Here is a 20998-nt window from a genome sequence, read left to right as displayed (position 1 = left end):
TGCACACTCACTCAGCCTTCCTTTTCTGGCTAGCCAAACTGCATGACTGGAAAAGGGTCTGGTATGGATTTTGGGGGAAGTCCATGCCACTTTTTTCTTGCATGCACTCACCCTTACCATACCAGTTTTATATCTAGGACATAGAACTGCCATGGATATTAGGGGAATCCTTTCCTTTTTTTTTCTTTCAAAATACACACCAGACATGTAATCTGAGTGGCCAGGAAAGGGAAAAGTATTGAGTATGCATCTCCTCCTGGAACATGACACATGTCCTGTAAAGAAACAATACAAAAAAAGGGTGTGGTATCCCCCCTCAAATCCATACAAGACCCTTCCTTAATAGGGGTTTGGTATGGGGTTTAAAATTGAAATCTACAGGGGAAAAAAAAGCTGTGGAGGCCTCCAATATTCATACCAAACCCTTATCCGAAACATGGCTCTGGTGTGGAGTTTTAAGGGAGATCCACACACAAAAAAGTAGTGATGTCTCCCCAAACTCCATAGCAGACACTTATCTAGGCAAACAGCCTGACTGACCAGGAAGGGAAGGGGCAATGGCCATGCCCCTCTTTAACCATACCAGACCAGGCCACATGCCCTGAACACTGAGAGGATGACTTGCCACCAATTGGATATTAATACAGAATGTATAAATAAACAACTAACCAATGAAATTCAGTGCAGGTCTCCATATCTATACAGCAAGGCACTGTATGATTGGAAGACGAAGGACCTTTTATTCATCTCCCCATCTTCATTCATAGAACTAAAGGAAGAGAGTAGTCACCAGCATATGGGACTCTTCTCATTCAATGTACTGTAAGTACTATAAGTAACATAGGTGAGTACTATAACTTGTGTTAATTGAAGAAAAACAAATCACTGAACTTAAGCTTCTTTGAGGAATTGATTGCAAAGCTTCAGGTAAAAAAAAAATATATATATATTTTCAAAACAGACTGAATCTTTTTTTTGAGAAGAGAAGCTACTTGGTCCAGCAGTGAAATATTCACTTGTTTTTTTTGCTTTTCTTATTTAACGTGAACCATACTTCACTGTCTAAATTCCTGCCAAACAACAAATGATAAAACATGTGTATGTGTGGTTTTTTTTGTGTATGATTTTGTGTATTTCAGTGTTCTAAGGATGTTTACTGCACCACAAATTTACCTTTTACTTGGATTGGGAGGAATAAAAAACTCTTTATAACACGAAAAACATTTATTGCAGATTACCAGTTTATAACACATAAAAAGTTGAATTGAAATTTTGAATGCGGTCACTGACATGTTGCATCACCCATCGATTATAATAAATCAACATTAATACATTTTCCTGAACCAAATTGACACAATAGTACCAGAGCCTGAAATGTCATAATGTGGCTTAGCTCACATCAATGTGTTTCTTTTTCCTTTGACTTGGTAATTAAAGCTGAATTGTTAAACATTTCAAATGGAGAATATTTGAAAATGTGTTTTAAATTTTGATGTCCCTTCTCAGATTGCAGCAGGGGCTAAAGAGGTGTCTGTGTTTGGTGCAGCTTCTGAGACATTTAGTAAGAAGAACGTAAACTGCTCCATTGAAGAAAGTATGTCAAGGTTTGAAGAAGTCATACAATCAGCATATGGCATAAACATTCCTGTACGTGGGTATGTATATACTGTATTAATCTTTTTTTAACTATGAAAAAGTGATCCTTCCACTATGGGTTCTAAAGTAAAATGAAAAAAGTAAAAAAATTGCTGAAAACTTACTTTCCTCATGTTAAAGCAGACTTTTTCCTTCTTTCCCTAAAAAATCACCCTCGACATGCAGCTCTGCATACTGATATGAAAAGTTCCTACATTCATTATTTGAACAAATATCTTTTACTTTTGCTTTTAAAATCATTTTTCCATTGCCTGACTGATTGAGGTACTGGAGATGTAATCCTGGTCTTACAGAACCATCATGGGAAGTTTACATAACTTGTGCCCTCCCACTCAGATGATGCAATGTCACATGTTCCAGGAGGCAGGCACAAGTTCCTGAAATTAAGGAGAGATTGATTAATCTAAAATGGCCACACTGAGAAGAATAGAGAAGCAAAATAAGGCTGCCTGAAAGCAAAGTATACAACAACTTTTTAACAAGCTGGCTTTAGTTTCGTTTAGACCCCTCTCTTAAACATTATAAACTGTCACCAGATACTGTATGTATAGCAGGCACCCAGATGTGCATCCATAAAAGATCACTTACTTTTTGGAGAACCCCAGGAGCCCTGGGGCACAATATTTTCCAGATTGTGAATAACTCCAGTGATTGACAGCTTGAGCTCAGCCTGGCACCATAACTATAATATGTAGCATTACTGGGCAATATTGAGGTGTGGTAAGTAGGAAGAATCAGTCCTAAGCTCTCACTCACAAGAATTGGTTGATCTATGTATAATACAGCACCATGGTTTTCAGGGGTCTCAAGTGTTTTATAACATATATGACTCATTATAAATACCAAACAACAGATTGCAAAAGATAGAAGGACAAAACACCAAAAAAACTTCAAATATATTAATAGTAAAAAGGTCAGTGTCAGGAACCATGGGCCAGATCCTCAAAAGGGATACGCCGGCGTAACTGCTGTTGCGCCGTCGTATCCCTGTTTCTAACTATGGAACTGATCCACAGAATCAGTTTTCCATAGTTAGGCAGAAGATCCGGCATGTGTAAGGGACTTACACTGCCGGATCTTAGGATGCAGTACCGCATCCGCCGCTGGGGGCATTTCGTGTTGAAATGCCGCCTCGGGTATGCAAATTAGCACTTACGGAGATCCACGAAGCTTTTCAGCTTCGTTTTTTCTCCGTAAGTTTTAGTTTGCAAACGCAAAATTAGGGCTGCTTTTACAAAGTGTAAACTGTTTACACCATGTAAAAGCAGACCCTTCTGTCCAGCGCCACAATTTTTTTTTTGTTTTGAATTATTTTTTTCGCGCTGTATCTTTTTTTTTCCCGACGCAACTTTATTGACCCGTCGCAATCCACAAAGCTCGGCGTAATGTAATTTCGCGCTATGCACGTTGGGAAAATGACATCACGAGCATGCGCAGTACGGCCGGCGCGGGAGCGCGCCTAATTTAAATGGGAATCGCCCCCATGAAAAGAGGAATTTAAGTTACACAGCCAAAAATTTCTAGGTAAGTGCTTTGTGGATCGGGCACTTAGGTAGAAATTTTAAGGCAGTGTAACTTAAATAGGAAAAATTAAGTTACGCCGGATCTTTGTGGATTACCCCCTAACTATTTAATAAAATGGTAAAATGGTATAAACAGAGCAAACATAGTCAAAACATAGCCAGAGTTTGGTAACCAGGACGGGTAGTCAAAACAAGTCAGAGAAACAGGAGTCCAGAGATCAGCTAAGTCAGGTTCAGCAGACAGGATCGGGAACCAGAAAATACTATTTTTCACAGGAAAACACAGCAGAGAGAGTCCAGATATGTTGACTAAGGAAAGGGCACATAAGATCTGATCCATGCAGTTTAAATAACTTGAAGAGCTAGCTGGCATCTAACCGACAGTCAGGTCTGAGCATGTAGGCCCTTTACAAAACAATCTGGAGTGGGTGACTGGGGACAAAGAGAAGGAAAATGTATTAAATACTTTCTTCAGCTCTGTGTATACAAAGGAGCATGGGGAAGCTCATGACTATAATGGGGATTTTATTGACACAGCCCCAAATGATCCACAATGGCTCAAAAGTGATATGGTCCAGAAATTATTATACAGAATAAAGGTGGATAAAGCACCTGGATCAGATGGCATCCACCCTCATGTCCTAAAAGAATTGATCTTTGTAATTTTAAAGCCATTGTTTCTAATTTTTAGGGACTCTTTAATGACTGGAATAATACCACTGAATTAGTGTAGGGCCAATATAGTGCCTATATTTAAAAACTTTGAAAGTCTTTACCAAGTAAATATAGACCTGTTAGTTTAACTTATATAGTCGGGAAGATACTGGAGAGTTTAATAAAAGACCACATAGTGAGTTCTTGCTTGAAAAAATATTTTAAGCAACAGACAGCATGGATTCATGAAAGACAGAAGTTGTCAGACAAATCTGATTTCTTTTTATTAAGACCTTGGACAGAGGGGTGGCTGTGGGTGTAGTATATTTGGATTTTGCAAAAGCATTTAACACCCCACACAACTAATGTGTAATGTAAAGTCTACAGGCTTGGAAAGATCAGTTTGTAAATGGATAGAAAACTGGCTAAAATACAGAATTCAAAGAATAGAGGTAAATGGTTCTTACTTTGAATGGTCTAAGGTTTTCAGTGGTGTACCCCAAGGTTCAGTGTTGGGACCCTTACCTTTTTAATATCTTCATAAATGATATTGGGTCTGGGATTAGAAGTACCATTTCAATCTTTGCCGATGACACTAAGCTATGCAGTGGAATAACATCCTTACAGGATGTCTCAAACTTACAAACCAACTGCCACACTCCAAAAAACCTTGATAGTTGTCTTTATTTAAAAAAGGAAAAATGCACTTAAAAAAAGTGCTTAATCATGGCCATTGTTGCCTTGTGCATTGCCAGCACCCTTGATTTCCTGAGACCATACTGATCATCCTAACACAATCCACCTGGAGCGGTAACTTTCTTTCTTTCATGGCCAGCTCAGTAGATAACTTTAAAAAAGGCCTGGATTCCTTCCTAAATGTACATAATATAACTGGAATATTGGATTGCCTCTCAGGGGATCAGGGAGGAATTTCTTCCCCTGCTGTAGAAAATTGGATCATGCTTTGCTGGTTTTTTTTTGCCTTCCTCTGGATCAACTATAGGATTATGTATATGGGATTGTATGGTTGTTTTTTTTATTATTGCTTGAACTAGATGGGCTTTTTTTCAACCTGACTAACTATGTAACTATGTATACTTCAAGCTCCTTGCTGTACATGTCTACATTAATTTCAGTATAGCAGCTTTTTGTATAAAGTTCTGACAGGTGATGGTGTTCTTGCCATCATTATTCAAAATACAGTTTTCCACTGTTCTAGCAGTTGATTCATCTAACTTTAGTAGGGGTTCAGAAAAGAATTTTTTTTCTGACTTTTGTAGGTATCGTTCACACAAGAAGCATTGTCATGTTGGTGAACTTTCCAAAGCATAGGTAGGAGAAAATCAATTGTTTTCAAAAAAGCCCATTTGCAATAATACTTTACCTTGAGGTAGCAGCATGCTGTATTTTCCCTTTGTCTGTGCATATTTTTAATTCAAGTCCAAAAAGAGTCTATAACACACAATGGCAATATTCACATAATTGGTGTTATTTTGAAAGTCTTTTTGAAACTAAACATTTTTTTTCAGTTTTTTTTATAACCCTGTTTTCTTCGCCATTGCTTCATAAATCACAGATTTTTAATGTGCAAAAGGGGACCTTTGACTTTCCCGGCAGCATACTTGTTCCAGGACAGTGACTCATCGGGGTTGACAGTAAATAGGCTGTTCACTTTGCAAATTACTTTTCAGTCACTAGTCTGGGGGGATTTATTTTAGTATTTGTTGCTAAGGAACCAACAGGAGAGTAGTTTAGGATCATAAGAAACTCCAACACAAATAGAAAAAACAACAAAGGTACAATCTTCTCCCTAGTCTATCAGTAGCAGCTTCTCTGGCAGTAGCTGGGGATGGTCATCATATCTAAGGCCCCACTGTTGTAGACCATGGAGCAGCCATTAGCAGCTGGTTTCATTTCACTTCTACACAACTATCAGTCCCCAGTAAGGTCTTTGCTCACAGTGTCCCAAAAGCTGTCTGCCACACAGCCTCCATGGGTATATCCTTAATGAGGAAAAAATGGCAGAGTCCTCCTTCAGACCTGGACTATGAAACCGTGTCCTACAGCAGATTTCCCATTTTTCAGCTTTCTTCCTCAGGCCCTTAACACAGAAATGCTGAGGCCCAAACAATAGTCTCTTGTTTTTGGAGTCCTTCCAGCCCCTGGAGTATTGAACCTGCATGGCGAGCAAAGAAGAATCTGCTTTGGACTCCTGTCTATTTATCACCTCCCCAGTCACCTTCTGGATGCCCAGGGATTGGTTATGGTATGATAAATATTCAGCTGATAGTTTGTATATCTCTCCAGTTTGCTCTGCAAGCTTCTTCCATAGGCAAATGTTCAGCTCTCTCAGCTCAGGAACCCTGAGCAGATCAAAACAATCAACAACCACTCCACTCTCTACAGTGGAGCCAACAATGAAATTTACCTAACAGCCTAACTGGGAGGACACCACAAAATTGGTCTAAAGTAGGCTAAAACAAGGCTGTAAAACAAAATACTGGATACTTACTTTTCTCATGTCATGTGTGTTAAAGTGGACCTTTTCCCTCTTTCCCTAAAAATCACATCAGCATGCAGCTATTCTTACACTCATTATTTGAATAAATACTTTTACTTGGGCAATTAGCCTGCAGTTTTATCTGTCTGTAGATTGCCATTACTAAACATTTCTAATGCCTCGTACACACAACCATTTTTCTCGTCAGGAAAAGGCGATCGGGCCCCCTGCCCGCTGGAAGGAAGGGACATACAGGTACACCCATCTGCCTGCCCGTGCCATTCTGTCGATGTATATCGTTGTGCGGTGGTCGGCAAGTGGTTAATATTTTCATAATTGAGTACCCTAGCTTTCAGGGCCCCCAGGTGTTCTAAAGTATAATACATATAATGCAAGCTCCCTGCTGAACATTCATTTCAGTATAGAAACTTATTATGTAAAGTTTCTGGCAGGTGAGAATGACCTTTCCACTGTTTTATCAACAGATTTTTCTGACTATTGTAGGTATTGTTCACACAAGAAGCATTGTCATGTTGGTGAACTTTCCAAAGGATAGGTAGGAGAAAATCAATTGTTTTCAGGACAGGCCCGTTTGCATTAATACTTTACCTTACAGTATGCTATATTTTCCCTTTGTCTATGTATATTTTCAAGTCCAAAGCGAGTCTAAAACACACAATGGCAATGTTCACATAATTGGTGTTATTATGTGAGTATTTCACAAAGTAAACTGTCAATTCTGTTTTTTTTTTTTTTTCGTGATTCGTTTCTTTTTCTTTACTTCTGCTTCATGAATCATTGATTTAGAGCATGAATATGGGAACATTTGACTTCCCTGGCTGCCTAGGTTAGTGACGAATTGGGGTTGAAAGTAAATAGGTTGTTCTCTTTGCAAATTACTTTTCACTTTGCTTGAGAATTTACCCTAAGCCTAGTGAATGTGGGAAAATGTCACTTTGCAAAAAATACTCATTCGTGTTCAAGGTTGGGTGATGTAAGTCAGTGAAGTTTCACCTCAATTTCTTAAGCTAAGGGAAAATTCCCTTGAAAAGTGAACAACCTATTTGCCTTTGGGTTGCTGATAGGGGGGTATAGGTAGCCCCCCCCGTACTGGGCGCAGGCCCCACTGGGTAGGTACAGGTTCAAGTAATTTGCAGAATGCAGACATGGTCCCTAGGTGCACACCCCTCATCTGCTTATGCTTTCCTTCTCATTGCTAGAGTGCTCTTTTATGAGGTCACCAAAGGCTTTAGGGCTTTACTCTGGAGAATTGCAGGAAAGATCAGGGACATGGGCTGTGTGCCAGTGGCAGCAGTCTACCATAAAGACTGGGAAGTAGAAGGAACAGGAACCATGGGGGCTTCCAGGTAACGAGCTGGAAAGGGTGCATGGCACAAATGCCATATCTGGTGGCATTGTTGATCCTGGTCAAGATCAGTGTGTGCATTGGAGGGATGGCTGTGTGTGCTGCCTCATCAGCCTGGAATAGTAACATCTTCCCTGCCTGTCATCCATGCCTTCCTGTCCTGCTGACTCATCTAGCCTCATTATACCCTCTATTGTCCATGACAACTTACCATATAATGTACCTGTACTGTGCAAGCTTACTATAGACTGTCCTTGCATTATGCCCAATCCTTCTTGTACTCTAAAGAGAAAACAGAACCAACGTGGGCCTCTAAGTTAAGACTATTAAGAATTTAATAGACAGATCCTTATACTCTGTACATCACTAGCTTACTATTTATTGTACCTGTACTGTGTCCTCATCATACCCTCTACTGTACCAATGTAGTATAAACTTTATCTTCATTGTCCTTCTACCTTAATCAGAACCTTTACTGTACCGACTTACCATGCACTGTACCTGTAATGTGCCTTCAACACTTATAAGACCCTGTGCTGTGCCAGCTAGTCATACACTGTACCGGTATATGTACCGGTATTGTGCTCTCTACCCTTATCAGACCCTGGACTGTGCCCTTTGCCCGTATAAGATTCTTGTATTGTGCACTCTGCCTTTGTAAGAACCTGTACTAAGCCTTCCAACGTTATCAGACCCTGTACTGTGCCCTCTGCCCCTATACGATTCTTGTATTGTGCAGCGCCCAGTAACAGCGCCCAGAGGCGATTCAGTTTCTCATGTGTTGCACTTTACAAGTCTCTCTCTCTCTCTCTCTCTCTCTCTCTCTCTCTCTCTCTGCCCTTGTAAGAACCTGTACTAAGCCCTCTAACCTTATCATACCCTGTACTGTACCCTCTGTCCGTATAAGACTCTTTTATTGTACATTCTGCCCTTGTAGGAACCTGTACTAAGCCCTCCACCCTTATCAGACCCTGTAATATGTCCTTTACCCACATTAACCCTGTAATGTGCCTGCTTGCCATAAACTGTGTCTGTAATGTGCCCTCTGCCCACATCAGACCCTGTGCTGTGCCCTTTACCCTCATCAGACCTAGTAGTGTGCTTTCCACCCTCATAAATCCCTATACTGTTTCATCTACACACATCAGACCATATGCCATGCCCTTTACACTCATCAGATCTTGAACTGTGCCAGCTTACTATACACTAGAAGGTGGGACACTGGGAGAGGGTTAAACTTTTCAACTTTGAAGCAATTTAAGGGCCTTCCATCAACTTTAACTATGGCAATCTGATCACAGTATTTCTAAGGCTCCATTCACATTTATGCGATGGGTCATGCAACTTTGGACATCAAAGTTGCATGACAAGTTGCATCCCGTTCTTTTCAATGGTACCCGTTCAAATATGTGCGACTTTGAAAAATTACATACACTACCTTGGTGCGACTTTTGATGCAACTTTGATCCATAGGATGTAGAGTCGAATCAAAATCACACCAAAAGTCACATTAAAGTCATGCTCGCATTGGAAATTGTGCTACATTGGATATGTGCTAATGTAAATGAAGCCTTAGACTTCTTCGTTTTAATGCAATTTATTGGAACTGCAGTAAAGATGATCTGGGTGACATTTACACCCTAGTTTTTAACAAAGGGTTTCTTTAAACCTGGAATTGGTAAAAAACGTTTATGGTAGATTTCCATAGACAGTTTAATTCACTGCAATTATTTGCCAACTTTAACTTTACAGCAATATTCTAATGTTTAAGGGTGTCAATTCCAGAGGAATATCTGCTACGACTTCTTACATTTTTTCAGGCGTCTCCTGACTTCCTTTTTTGGGATTGCAGAGGAGAAACTTAAGCCCCGTACACACGGTCGGACTTTTGACCGACCAAAATCACATCGGAATTCCGACAGAATTCCATCGGAGTAAAAGAGAACATGTTCTCTATCTAAACTCCGACGGAATTCCTCGGAATTTCTGATGAAAAAAGTCAGATGGGGCATACACACGGTCGGAAAGTCTGGCGAACTTTTTCCATCGGAAATTCTGATCGTGTGTACGGAGCATTACTTGACTCACAACAGGATAGTAAAGACAAGTAGAAAATGTAGTGTCTAACCAGCAAATATGTTCTTTCGTAAAGGGGACCTTAGTACGTATTTGTTCATAATTCTCTTAGAACTCATTATCTAATAGAAAGAACTTTATTTAAAATTCTCACTTGTATTTTTAAATTTTGAAAGACTAAAATCATCTGTATCTGTAATTTGGAGAAAGCAGTACAAGTGACTTATATACTGTAGTTAAAGGTTTATTGACATAAAAGTATGGCACACTGCTGCAAATTTTAGCTATTAACACCATATTGATAATTCTATAGACATTTATTGCTAAGCACTAGAGTGACATCTACAGGAAGGCTGACATTAATACACATGGAAATCAAAAGTTCGCTTACATTTTTCTTAATATATGAAGTTAATATTTTGGAAATCAAAAGTTCGCTTACATTTTTCTTAATATATGAAGTTAATATTTTGGAAATCAAAAATTTGCTTATATTTTTCTTAATATATGAAGTTAATATTTTTCTGTGTCATATTGCAATACATTCCTTCTGTATTTCACAATTACATACATATGAGCATCTATATAACATTTATTTTAATCTCCAACTAGTTGTGGCCACTTTTTCTATTTTTAAAATGTACGTGTTTTGTGTCTCATAACTCATACTTTCGAGCTCACGCTCTGTGTGTCCCGCTATTAAGGATAAAGGGCTGTTTACACTTTCTGGAGCAAGTCCAGGTCTTTAATCTGTATTCTTACTATTGTATACAATATGTTTCTGAGGCCTTTTAAAAAACAACACGTTTTCACCATGTGGGCCATCTGCTCTTTTATACTGTCCTTGGTTTTGCTGAAAATGTAGGAATAAAGAGGAGTCATTTATGGGAAATGTTTATAAAACATATTCTGAAAACACATGTCTATCATTTCACCATGCCTACCATATTTCATTATATGGGCACATATTCATAGCTTTAAACTTGCATGACTAGTGTTTAGTCTCAGTCTGGTCACGATATAATCCCCTATGGAATTGGTTAACTAGAGTGTAACTGTTAATTGAATATGTGTATGTATAGGCAAAACTCTTCTTTAAATTAAGCTGGGCATACACTAGTAGAAATATGAACAAGAATTGGTACTAATATTCTGGTATTGGTACTAACGTGAATCATTAACCACTAGTTGACCAGCTCATGCAGACATACTGCAGCAGGTCGTCTCTCCTGCAGGAACCAATGACCTTTACGTCGGTCCGTGCCAGGAAGATTGCGGGCGTGGGACTCGGTGTCCACCGGTGAATGGGGAATTGCCTATGTATACAAGGCAATTCTGCCAGATGACACGACAAATCTACTGTTCCCAGTAATCGGGAACAATGATCTATGTCATGTTTCAGTATTCCCACCCCCCCAACAGTTAGAACACACCCAGGGAACACACTTAACCCTTTGATCGCCCCCATAGTGTTAACCCCTTCCCTGCCAGTGTAATTTTTATATTCATCAGGGCATTTTTATAGCTCTGATCAATGACATAATGTCACTGGTCCCCAAAAAGTGTAATTTGGGGTCTGATTCGTCCTCCGCAATGTCTCAGTCCTGCTAAAAAATAAAATAAAAGGCCCCTAATTTATCCCGTAGTTTATAAATGTGAAAATGTTTGCACAAACCAATCAATTTACACCTATTGCAATTTTTTTACCAAGAATGTGTACAGTAAACTAATATATATTGGCCTAAACTGATGACATTTTTTTTTTAAATTGTTGGTCTTTTTTGTTTATAGCGCAAAAAATAAAATCTGCAGAGGTGATCAAATACCACCAAACTAAAGATCTATTCGTGGGTAAAAAAAAAAGTAATATTTGTTTGGGTACAGCATCACGCGACCACACAATTGTCAGTTAAAGTGAAGCAGTGCCCTATTGCAAAAAAATGGCCTGGTCATTAAGGAGGGTGAATTCTTCCGGTGTTGAAGTGGTTACAAGTAATAATCAAATAATACTCCACAGTAGCACACAAATAAAACAAAAATCAGAAATATTCTCTGAGTAAGTTTAAAAAAAGTAAATTCAAAATAAAAAAATAATGGGCCAGATTCACAAAAGGGATACGACGGCGTATCTGCTGATATGCCGTCGTATCCCTGTTTCTATCTATGCGACTGATTCATAGAATCAGTTACGCATAGATATCCCTAAGATCCGACAGGTGTAATAGTTTTACACTGTCGGATCTTAGGATGCAGTACCACGACCGCCGCTGGGGGGAGTTTGCGTCGTAAACCAGCGTCGGGTATGCAAATTAGCAGTTACGGCGATCCACGAAACTTTTTCCCATCGTTACGTCGCCGCAAGTGTTAGTTTGCCGTCGCAAAGATAGAGCACCTTTTACAAAGTGTAAACTTACTACACCATGTAAAAGTATATCCCCGTCTTTCCCGCGTCGCTTTTGAATTTTTTTTTTTAAAAAAAAATTCCCGGCGCAAGTCTTTTTTTCACGTCGCGATTCACAAAACGTCGGCGCGTCATAATTTTGCGCAAAGCACGCCGGGAAATTTGCGTCGGGAGCATGCGCAGTACGTTCGGCGCAAGAGCCGGCCTAATTTAAATGGTACCCGCCCCATTTGAATTGGCCCGCCTTGCGCCGGGCGGATTTAGGATACACCGCAGCAAATTTCCAGGTAAGTGCTTTGTGGATCGGGCACTTAGACAGAAAATTTGCGGCGGTGTAACCTAAATCGGTTACGTTACGCTGCGCCCGGGCTACGTGAATCTGGCCCAAAGTCCATAAAGGTGTGATAAAATAATGTTTCACTTCTTTTGACTTTGAAATCGTACACCACATATCCACCACCACAGTGTTTGTGCAGGTTCCTCTCCTTTAAGGCCGCATACACACGGTCGGTCCATCCGATGAGAACGGTCCAAAGGACCGTTTTCATCGGTTAACCGATAAAGCAGACTGATGGTCTGATGTGCCTACACACCATCAGTTCAAAAACCGATCGAGTCCAACGCGGTGACGTAAAACACAACAACGTGCAGAGAAAAATGAAGTTAAATGCTTCCAAGCATTCGTCGACTTGATTCTGAGCATGCGCGGGTTTGGAACCGATGCTTTTGCGTACTAACCATCGGTTTTGACCTATCGGTTAGGCGTCCATCGGTTGAATTTTAAAGCTTTTAAAGTTCAAAATTTTTGGACCGAAGAATAACTGACCAATGGGGCCCACACACGGTCGGTTTGGACCGATGAAACTGAACTTCAGTCTGTTTTCATCGGTTTGGTCCGATCGTGTGTACAGGGCCTTAGAATAACACTCATAAGATGGTATTGCCATTAATTCTCATGACTAGCAAAAAAATGCTTATATTTTTATATAAGAAATGCCATAAGCCCCATACACACCATCAGTTTTCCTACAGGTTTTTCTCTTCAGGTTTACCAAAACCATCTAATATGAGGTGAAACCTTAATGCCGTGTACACACGACCGTTTGTCATTAAAAACGATTGTGTGTGGGCTCCAGAGCATTTTTCATGACGTGAAAAATGGGCATTAAAAATTTAGCACATACTCTATTTTTTCACGTCATTTTTCACGTTGTCATTTTTCACATCGTGAAAAAAGGTCGTGTGTAGGCTTTAACGACGTGAAAAAAACATGAATGCTCAGAAGCAAGTTTTGAGACGGGAGCGCTCGTTCTAGTAAAACTAGCGTTCGTAATGGAGATAGCACATTCGTCGCGCTGTAACAGACTGAAAAGCATGTAGACTGAAAAGCGTGAATCGTCTTTCACCAAACTTTTACTAACACAAAATCAGCAAAAGCCAAGGGTGGCGCCATCCGAATGGAACTTCCCCTTTATAATGCCGTTGTACGTGTTGTGCGTCACCGCACTTTGCTAGAGCATTTTTTTCATGATTGTGTGTAGGCAAGGCAGGCTTGACAAGAATCGGGTTGAAAAAAAAACATTGTTTTTCTAGACCATTAAAAATGGTTGCGTGTACGCGGCATAAGAGTTTCAATTTTGTTTTGGTAAACCTGAAGAGAAAAACCTGCAGGAAAACTGATAGTGTGTATGGGGCTTTAGAGTTCCAATTTCCATCCAGATCTCATATGGATAACCACATGTAGAGGAAATAGAAAAAACGCCTCCAATAGTGTAAAACCTTAAGGTACCCATTTTTGTTTAACCACTTCAGCCCCGGAAGAATTTACCCCCTTCCTGACTAGAGCACTTTTTGCGACTCGGCACTGCGTTGATTTAACTGACAATTGCGTGGTCATGCAATGTTGCACCCAAACAAAATCGACGTCCTTTTTTTCCCCACAAATTGGTGGTATTTGATCACCTCTGCGGTTTTAATTTTTTTGCGCTATAAACAAAAAAAGAGTGACAATTTTTAAAAAAAATCAATATTTTTTAATTTTTGCTATAATAAATATCCCCCAAAAATATATAAAAAAACTAATTTCTTTCTCAGTTTGGGCCGATATTTATTCTTCTACATATTTTGGGTAAAAAAAAAAAAAATCGCAATAAGCATATATTAATTGGTTTGCCCAAAAGTTATAGTGTCTACAATATAGGGGATAGGTTTATAGCATTTATATTATTTTTTTTTTATTAGTAATGGCGGCGATCAGCGATTTTTATCGAGACTGCGACATTATGGCAGACACTTTTGACACTATTTTGGGACCATTGTCATTTTTACAGCAATCAGTGCTATAAAAATGCACTGATTACTGTGTAAATGACACTGGTAGGGAAGGGGGTTAAACACTAGGGGGAAATGAAGGGGTTAAGTGTGTCCTAGGGAGTGATTCTAACTCTGAGGGGGCTGGGCAATGTGTGACACGACAATGATCACTGCTCCCAATGATAGGGAGCAGTAGATCACTGTCCTGTCACTGGGCAGAACAGGGAAATGCCTTGTTTATATAGGCATCTCTCCGTTCAGCCGCTCCATGACACGATCACGGGACACTGGCAGACATCGAGACCACAGGTCCCGCAGGCACGAGCCTTATGTTTTGCTGGCCTTAAATAGGCCAGCAAATCACTGGCAATTATCATGTTTGTGTACAAATGATAGCCATTGCTAATGTGCATTCGCTGATTGCTAATGCGCATGCGCGGATTAGCGCGGCCATAACGGATATTGGCATATCTGCCAGTTCTTCTCCAGTTTCTTCCCTGACACAAACACGCCTATATTAAAATCACTGTCAGGTGTTACAGTGCCTCACATCCATTATGGATCAAAGCGGCCACTATCACTTCCTAACTCAACGTCCTGACATCATATCTGATTGCCGCATAGCCACAGGTCGCCGCATTTCGTCACATCCAACTTTATCATAGGGGGTGGCTGGATGGCTCGGCAATGGATTTTAAATATCCATCTCCTCCTCATTTTAACACCTTATAAACCAATATGTCTGGTTACGAAATCGCGTTAAACCTGCTGACATCAAAATATCCATATGTGCAGTTAACCCTTCTTTCACCATAGGCAAAACACAATTGGCGATTTGATTTTTTTGGGGCTAAAACATAAAAAAATATTTTGTTTAAACTGCTTAATGTTATCAGTTATTATGCCTATTCCACTGACAATTAGCTGTCAGTGGAATATTTGTCTGTACATTTAACCCTTGACAAGTCAAAAACGAATTAACACTTATATTGGAATATTAGCCAAATCATTAGAAATAAAAAAAAAAACTCTCTTGATTGGCATATCCATCTTATCGATAAATTTGGAGGAGGACTGATATTAAACGAACATACAATTGTAAATTATTTTTAATTTTTAAAACCATCAAAGGGGCTTCTAAAGGTTTTTTTTTTTTTTTCTAATTATGGTAGGTTCCTTTAAGCTAGTGCATTGCTGGTTCACTTACCTTTTCCTTCGATTTCCCTTCTAAATATTTTTTTTTTCTTTGTTTGAATTTCCTGTATCTCCTCAGTAAACTTGCCACCATCATTGGAGCGGTGGTTAGTCAGCCAGAACAGCTCACTGAATAGCTTACTGAGGAGGAACAGGAAGTGAGAAATTTAGACAAAGAAAGCAAAGAAAAAAAACATTTAGAAGGGAAATCGAAGGAAAAGGTAAGTGACCCAACAATGCACTAGCTTGAAGGAACCTATTTAGAAAATAAAAACGAACCTTTACAACTCCTTTAACAACTTAATATAGAAAATTATAATATTAAAGCTACACATTAACCCATTTTGTCACATCATTTAGTAATCACTAATAAAACAGTTGATGTTCAATGTTTAAGCCTTCAGGAAACATAATATTTAAAGTATAAATCCATGTTATCTCTCTCCAAGAAAGAACCCTGACTATTTAAACCAAGCTGGGAGTACCCTCTCCACACCCCAATTGTAGTGAGGATGGATATCTTGCATGGAACCGCCTAAACAGTAATACTCTGAAACACTATGCTACCTATATGCCTTAAGGATATTTTGCACATGCTCCCTAATTCTCTTTTTAAGAATGCATTTAGTCTGTCTTATATACATTAGTCTGCAGGGCAAACCAGTACATATACAATGTGGTAATTACAGGTAATGAGATGTTATCTCATAGTCACATCCTGTTAGACCCCTTTCACACTGAAGCATTTTTACAGCATTTTAGCGTTAAAAATAGCGCTATTAAAACACTCATAAAACACTCTTCATGCATCTCAATGGACCCTTTCACACTGAGTCCTGCAAGCAGCATCTTTGGAGCAGCTTTTGGGCACTGAAAAAAACGCTCCAAAAACGCCCCTCTCCATTGAAATGAATTGAAAGCGCTGTAAAAACGCCTGAGACCCCTTTCACACTGAGGAGTTTTTCAGGCGGTACAGCGCTAAAAATAGTGCTGCTATACCGCCTGAAAAACTCCTGCCCAGCAACCTCAATGTGAAAGCCAGAGGGCTTTCACACTGAGGCGATGCGCTGGCAGGAGAGAAAAAAATCTCCTGCAAGCAGAATCTTTGGAGCGGTGAGAGGAGCGGTATGTATACTGCTCCTTCTCATTTAAAACAATGGGAAACCGTGGTAATACCGCCCGCAATGTGCCTCTGCAGAGGCGGATTGCGGGCGTTATTAACCCTTTATCGGCCGCTAGCGGGGGTTAATACTGCACCGCTATCGGCCGAATCCCATTGCAAATCCGACAGTATAGCGCCGCTATTTTTAGCGGCGCTATACCGCCACCGCGCCCCCCGTTCCAGTGTGAAAGGGGCCTTACCCTTTCACACTGAGGCATTCCAGTGGCAGTGAGTTGAGAAAAGTCCTGCAAGCAGCATCTTTGGAGCAGCTTTTGGGTGCAAAAAAACACTCCAAAAACGCTCCTCTCTATTGAAATGAATTGAAAGCGTTAAAAAAACGCCTTACCCTTTCACACTGAGGCACTGCAAAAACGCCCTAAAACGTAAGGGTCTTAGCAGTGCTTTACCAGCACATTGGGATTGCAGGTGAGGCTTTGCTTGAATAACGCTCGAAAAACGCCCAAGTGTGAAAGGGGCCTTATCGCTGAATAAAAAGCGGAATGCCTCCTGAAATTGTTTCTAGCATGACCACATACTTTACATTTACCACAGGCTATAAAGTAAATGAAAAAAAAAAATAAGAATACTATATATAAGAATATAAATTATAGATATATCTGTATTCTTATATATTCTTCATTTATTTTCACTTTATAAGTGAATATTTTTTCTCATTTTTTTTATTTGCAATTTTTTTTATTTTTCCTATTTTGTGAAAAACTAATTATTTTCTTATATTTATTTAGAATAATCCTTGTATAGGACATGATTTCTGGTAATGTTTCTCTATCAATTAATGATTTGAAATAATTTTGTTAAGATGGTCGGCAGTAGGGGGTTAAGAGTATAGATTGACACATGTGTGCAGCTGTGTGGTTGTATATTGAAATAGCTTGCTCTTGATTCTTCCCTTGTTATAAATAAGCACGTGATCTGAGTGTGAAACGCATCTACATTTTGTCCTGTACTGCTCTTCTGACTGTGAAGACAATAAATTGTTTGTTTTTCCTCAACTCTATGGTGTGTGTACCTCTCTTTTCCAGTTAGAGACCTTAGATTGTAAGCTCCTTGAGGGCAGGGACTGATGTAAATGTACAATATATATATGAAGTTCTAGGTAAATTGCCAGTGCTATATAAATACCTATAATAAACAAATATAGAGTCTTTTGGAAAAACCAACTGAAACATGCTTCAATTGACTAATGCCTTGTACACACGATCGGAATTTCCGATGGAAAAAGTCAGATGGACTTAGAAAGAGAACATGTTCTCTTTTTTTCCGATGAAAAAAAATTCTATCGGAAATTCCATTCGTCTGTATGGAACTCTGACGGAGAAAAAAACACGCATGCTCAGAATCAAGGCGACGCATGCTCGGAAGCATTGAACTTAATTTTTCTCGGCTTGTCGTAGTGTTGTACATCACCGCATTTTGGACTTTGGTGTGACATGTATGCAAGACAGCTTGAACGGAATTCCGTCAGAAAAATCCGCTGGAGTTTATCCCGATGGAAATTCCGATCATGTGTACAGGGCAATAGGATAAAACACCTGATTGTTTTTTTTCAGCCAAGTGAATTAAGAATTAGCCGAACATATCCATACCAGACCCTTATCTGAGCACACAACCTGGCTGGCCGCAGGAAAAGAGATTAGAGAGCATCTCCCCTGCTGAACCGTACCAGGCCACATACTCTCAACATGGGGAGGGTACTTTGGAGTTGCCCTCCCCATGTTGAAGGCGTGTGGCCTGGTACGGTTCAGGATGGGGGCGCTCTCTGGTCCCCCCTCTTTCCCTGCGGCCTGCCAGGTTGTGTGCTCAGTTAGGGGTCTGGTTTGGATATTGGGGGGACCTATGTGTATTTCGGTCTGTCTGACAGAAGCTGGCCGTGAAAAACCAGCAGCCAACCGACTCCTGATCACGCTCTCAGCCAACAACAGATCGGAGTGATCTGGCAGGGGCACCACGGGAGCCCCCCTGTCAGAACATAACAGCTCAGCGGTGGAGATCGATGGTTAGCACAGTGTCTCCAACCGAACCTGACAGTTAGTTTTCATGCAACCCGCTGGATTGCACAAAAAGAAAACTTGTAGTGTGTACCCTGCTTTAGTGGTTAGCACTTTCATCTTATAACAAAAGGGCCCTTGGTTCTAATCCCAATCAGCACACCATCTGCATGGAGTTTGCATTATTCCATGCACTTTCCTCCCACATTCCAATTACATGCTGATAAGTTAATTGTCTTCTGTGTGCATGCATGAGGGACCTTAGATTGTAAGCTACTTGAGGGCAGGGACTGAAGTAAATGTTCAATATATGTAAAGCACTGTTAACATTGATGGTGCTGTATAATGACATATAATAAATTAGGGACAAACCAAATTAACCAATCAGGTGAAACTATTTCAGGTATAAAAGTGTACCATTGTTAGCAAACATCATTACTGTAAATTGTCTCTTCTTAACCTTGCAAAACGGATGCTGGCTAGCAGGTTGGTTTGCTTTAGTTATAGTGGGCTCCAGGGCTATTTTGGAAAGGGCATTGTCCTTATGGAAACTAGTTTAAAAGAGATGACAAGTGGGACACATAATTAGAAAGAAAGATGCAAAAGCCTGTGAATTCATTTTAGGCCATCTACAATAGCTGAACAGTTTTCTAGCAGTGTTGGTTTTTGTTGATAATTTGTGATACTGCATCTTATAAATATTTTTTTCTTTTGGAAATAAAACAGGAGATGAGTTACATTATAAATCATCTATAGCACGTATGCCGAAATAGCAGACAGCATTACATTACAAAGCTGATAAAAAGTTTCATATAGATAATAAACGTGTTATACAATGTCGCCTTTTGGAAGTGGAAAGGCTCTTAGAAAAGATTCAGTGTTCTACCCGGATGTCAATAATAAACATTTCAACCAGAAACAAATGGAAATATTGTAATGAAAAACATTTTAATGTACCAAAATACTTGACATTAAACGTCATATTGAGACCTGCATCAAATTTCAATTGCGGAACACAATCTTGTCAATAGTGCCTACCAAGCTTACTGAATATGCAAACAAATGAATGGTAATAAGAATGAAGTATATGGGGCCATCATGCTTATGTTTATACATTAGGATCTGACAGCTAAACACTGCATATTTTTATTTACAGATATGTGTCTTGTGCATTAGGCTGTCCTTATGAAGGAAATATTGAAGCTCGTAAAGTGGCAGAAGTAAGAAACTTTTACTATTACGTTTACTATTATTATTTTTTTGGGTTTGCAACTACATTGCTAGTGCAGAGATTAACTGGACGCTTTTTTTTTTTTATTGTTATACAGTAAAAAATAGAAAATATTAATAACTTAATATCTACATAGTCAACTTTGTTGTGTAGGTCTGCAATAGTGAAGTTTCATGTTAGCCTATAATTGATGGAAAAAAAGTAATACTGCTTCCTTTGTTTAAAATTAAGAATTTTTAAGGCTGTATGTATTTATTATATGTTACTTAGGTATCAAAACGATTGTACAGCATGGGCTGCTATGAGATTTCACTTGGAGATACTATTGGAGTTGGAACCCCTGGTAGCACTAAGAAAATGCTTGAAGCTGTGATAAAAGAGATTCCAGTTCATGCTCTGGCTGTCCACTGTCACGACACCTATGGCCAAGCTCTGGCTAATATTCTTACAGCATTGCAGGTAAAGCATTCCAAGTCATAAGATCAGCCTTTACTGTCAATATACCTAAAACAAAAGATGACAATATTAACACAGATATAATTTTCCAAACCAGAACATAATGTGATACTAAAGTTTTTTTTTTTTAAACTAAAATAATAAACATGGTATACTCACCTGCTCTGTGCAATAGTATTGCACAGAGCGGCCCCAAACCTCCTCTTCTGGATTCCCCCACCGGTGAACTTACCTCAAGCTGCTTGCTATGGGGGTACACAATGCATGCTCACTCCCAAGATGCATGTGTCTATCGAGCCACACTCCATAGACACCCAGCACTGCCCTCCGCTTCCTATTCACTGCATTTTAATGACAGCAGCAGAAGTCAATGGCTCCTACTGCTGATCGAGTCAGCAGTAGGAGCCATTGAAGGGAGAAGGGAGAAGAGATGAGAAGGGAGAAGAGATGCAGCCGT

General features: G+C 39.6%; 1 protein-coding gene across 2 annotated transcripts in view; it reads left to right on the top strand.

Annotated features, from left to right (window-relative positions):
- HMGCLL1 (3-hydroxymethyl-3-methylglutaryl-CoA lyase like 1) overlaps window positions 1-20998 on the top strand; it is a 95041-nt gene that overhangs the window by 36081 nt on the left and 37962 nt on the right. For both annotated transcript variants that reach the window (XM_040349850.1, XM_040349849.1), the window contains exons 6-8: window positions 1507-1655; window positions 20011-20074; window positions 20356-20544. In XM_040349850.1, coding sequence (XP_040205784.1) covers window positions 1507-1655; window positions 20011-20074; window positions 20356-20544 — 402 coding nt within the window. The remainder of the gene's footprint in view (window positions 1-1506; window positions 1656-20010; window positions 20075-20355; window positions 20545-20998) is intronic.

Source organism: Rana temporaria, chromosome 4 (assembly GCF_905171775.1).
Source record: "Rana temporaria chromosome 4, aRanTem1.1, whole genome shotgun sequence".
Taxonomy (NCBI): domain Eukaryota; kingdom Metazoa; phylum Chordata; class Amphibia; order Anura; family Ranidae; genus Rana; species Rana temporaria.
This window is presented reverse-complemented; position numbering and strand designations above follow the sequence as displayed.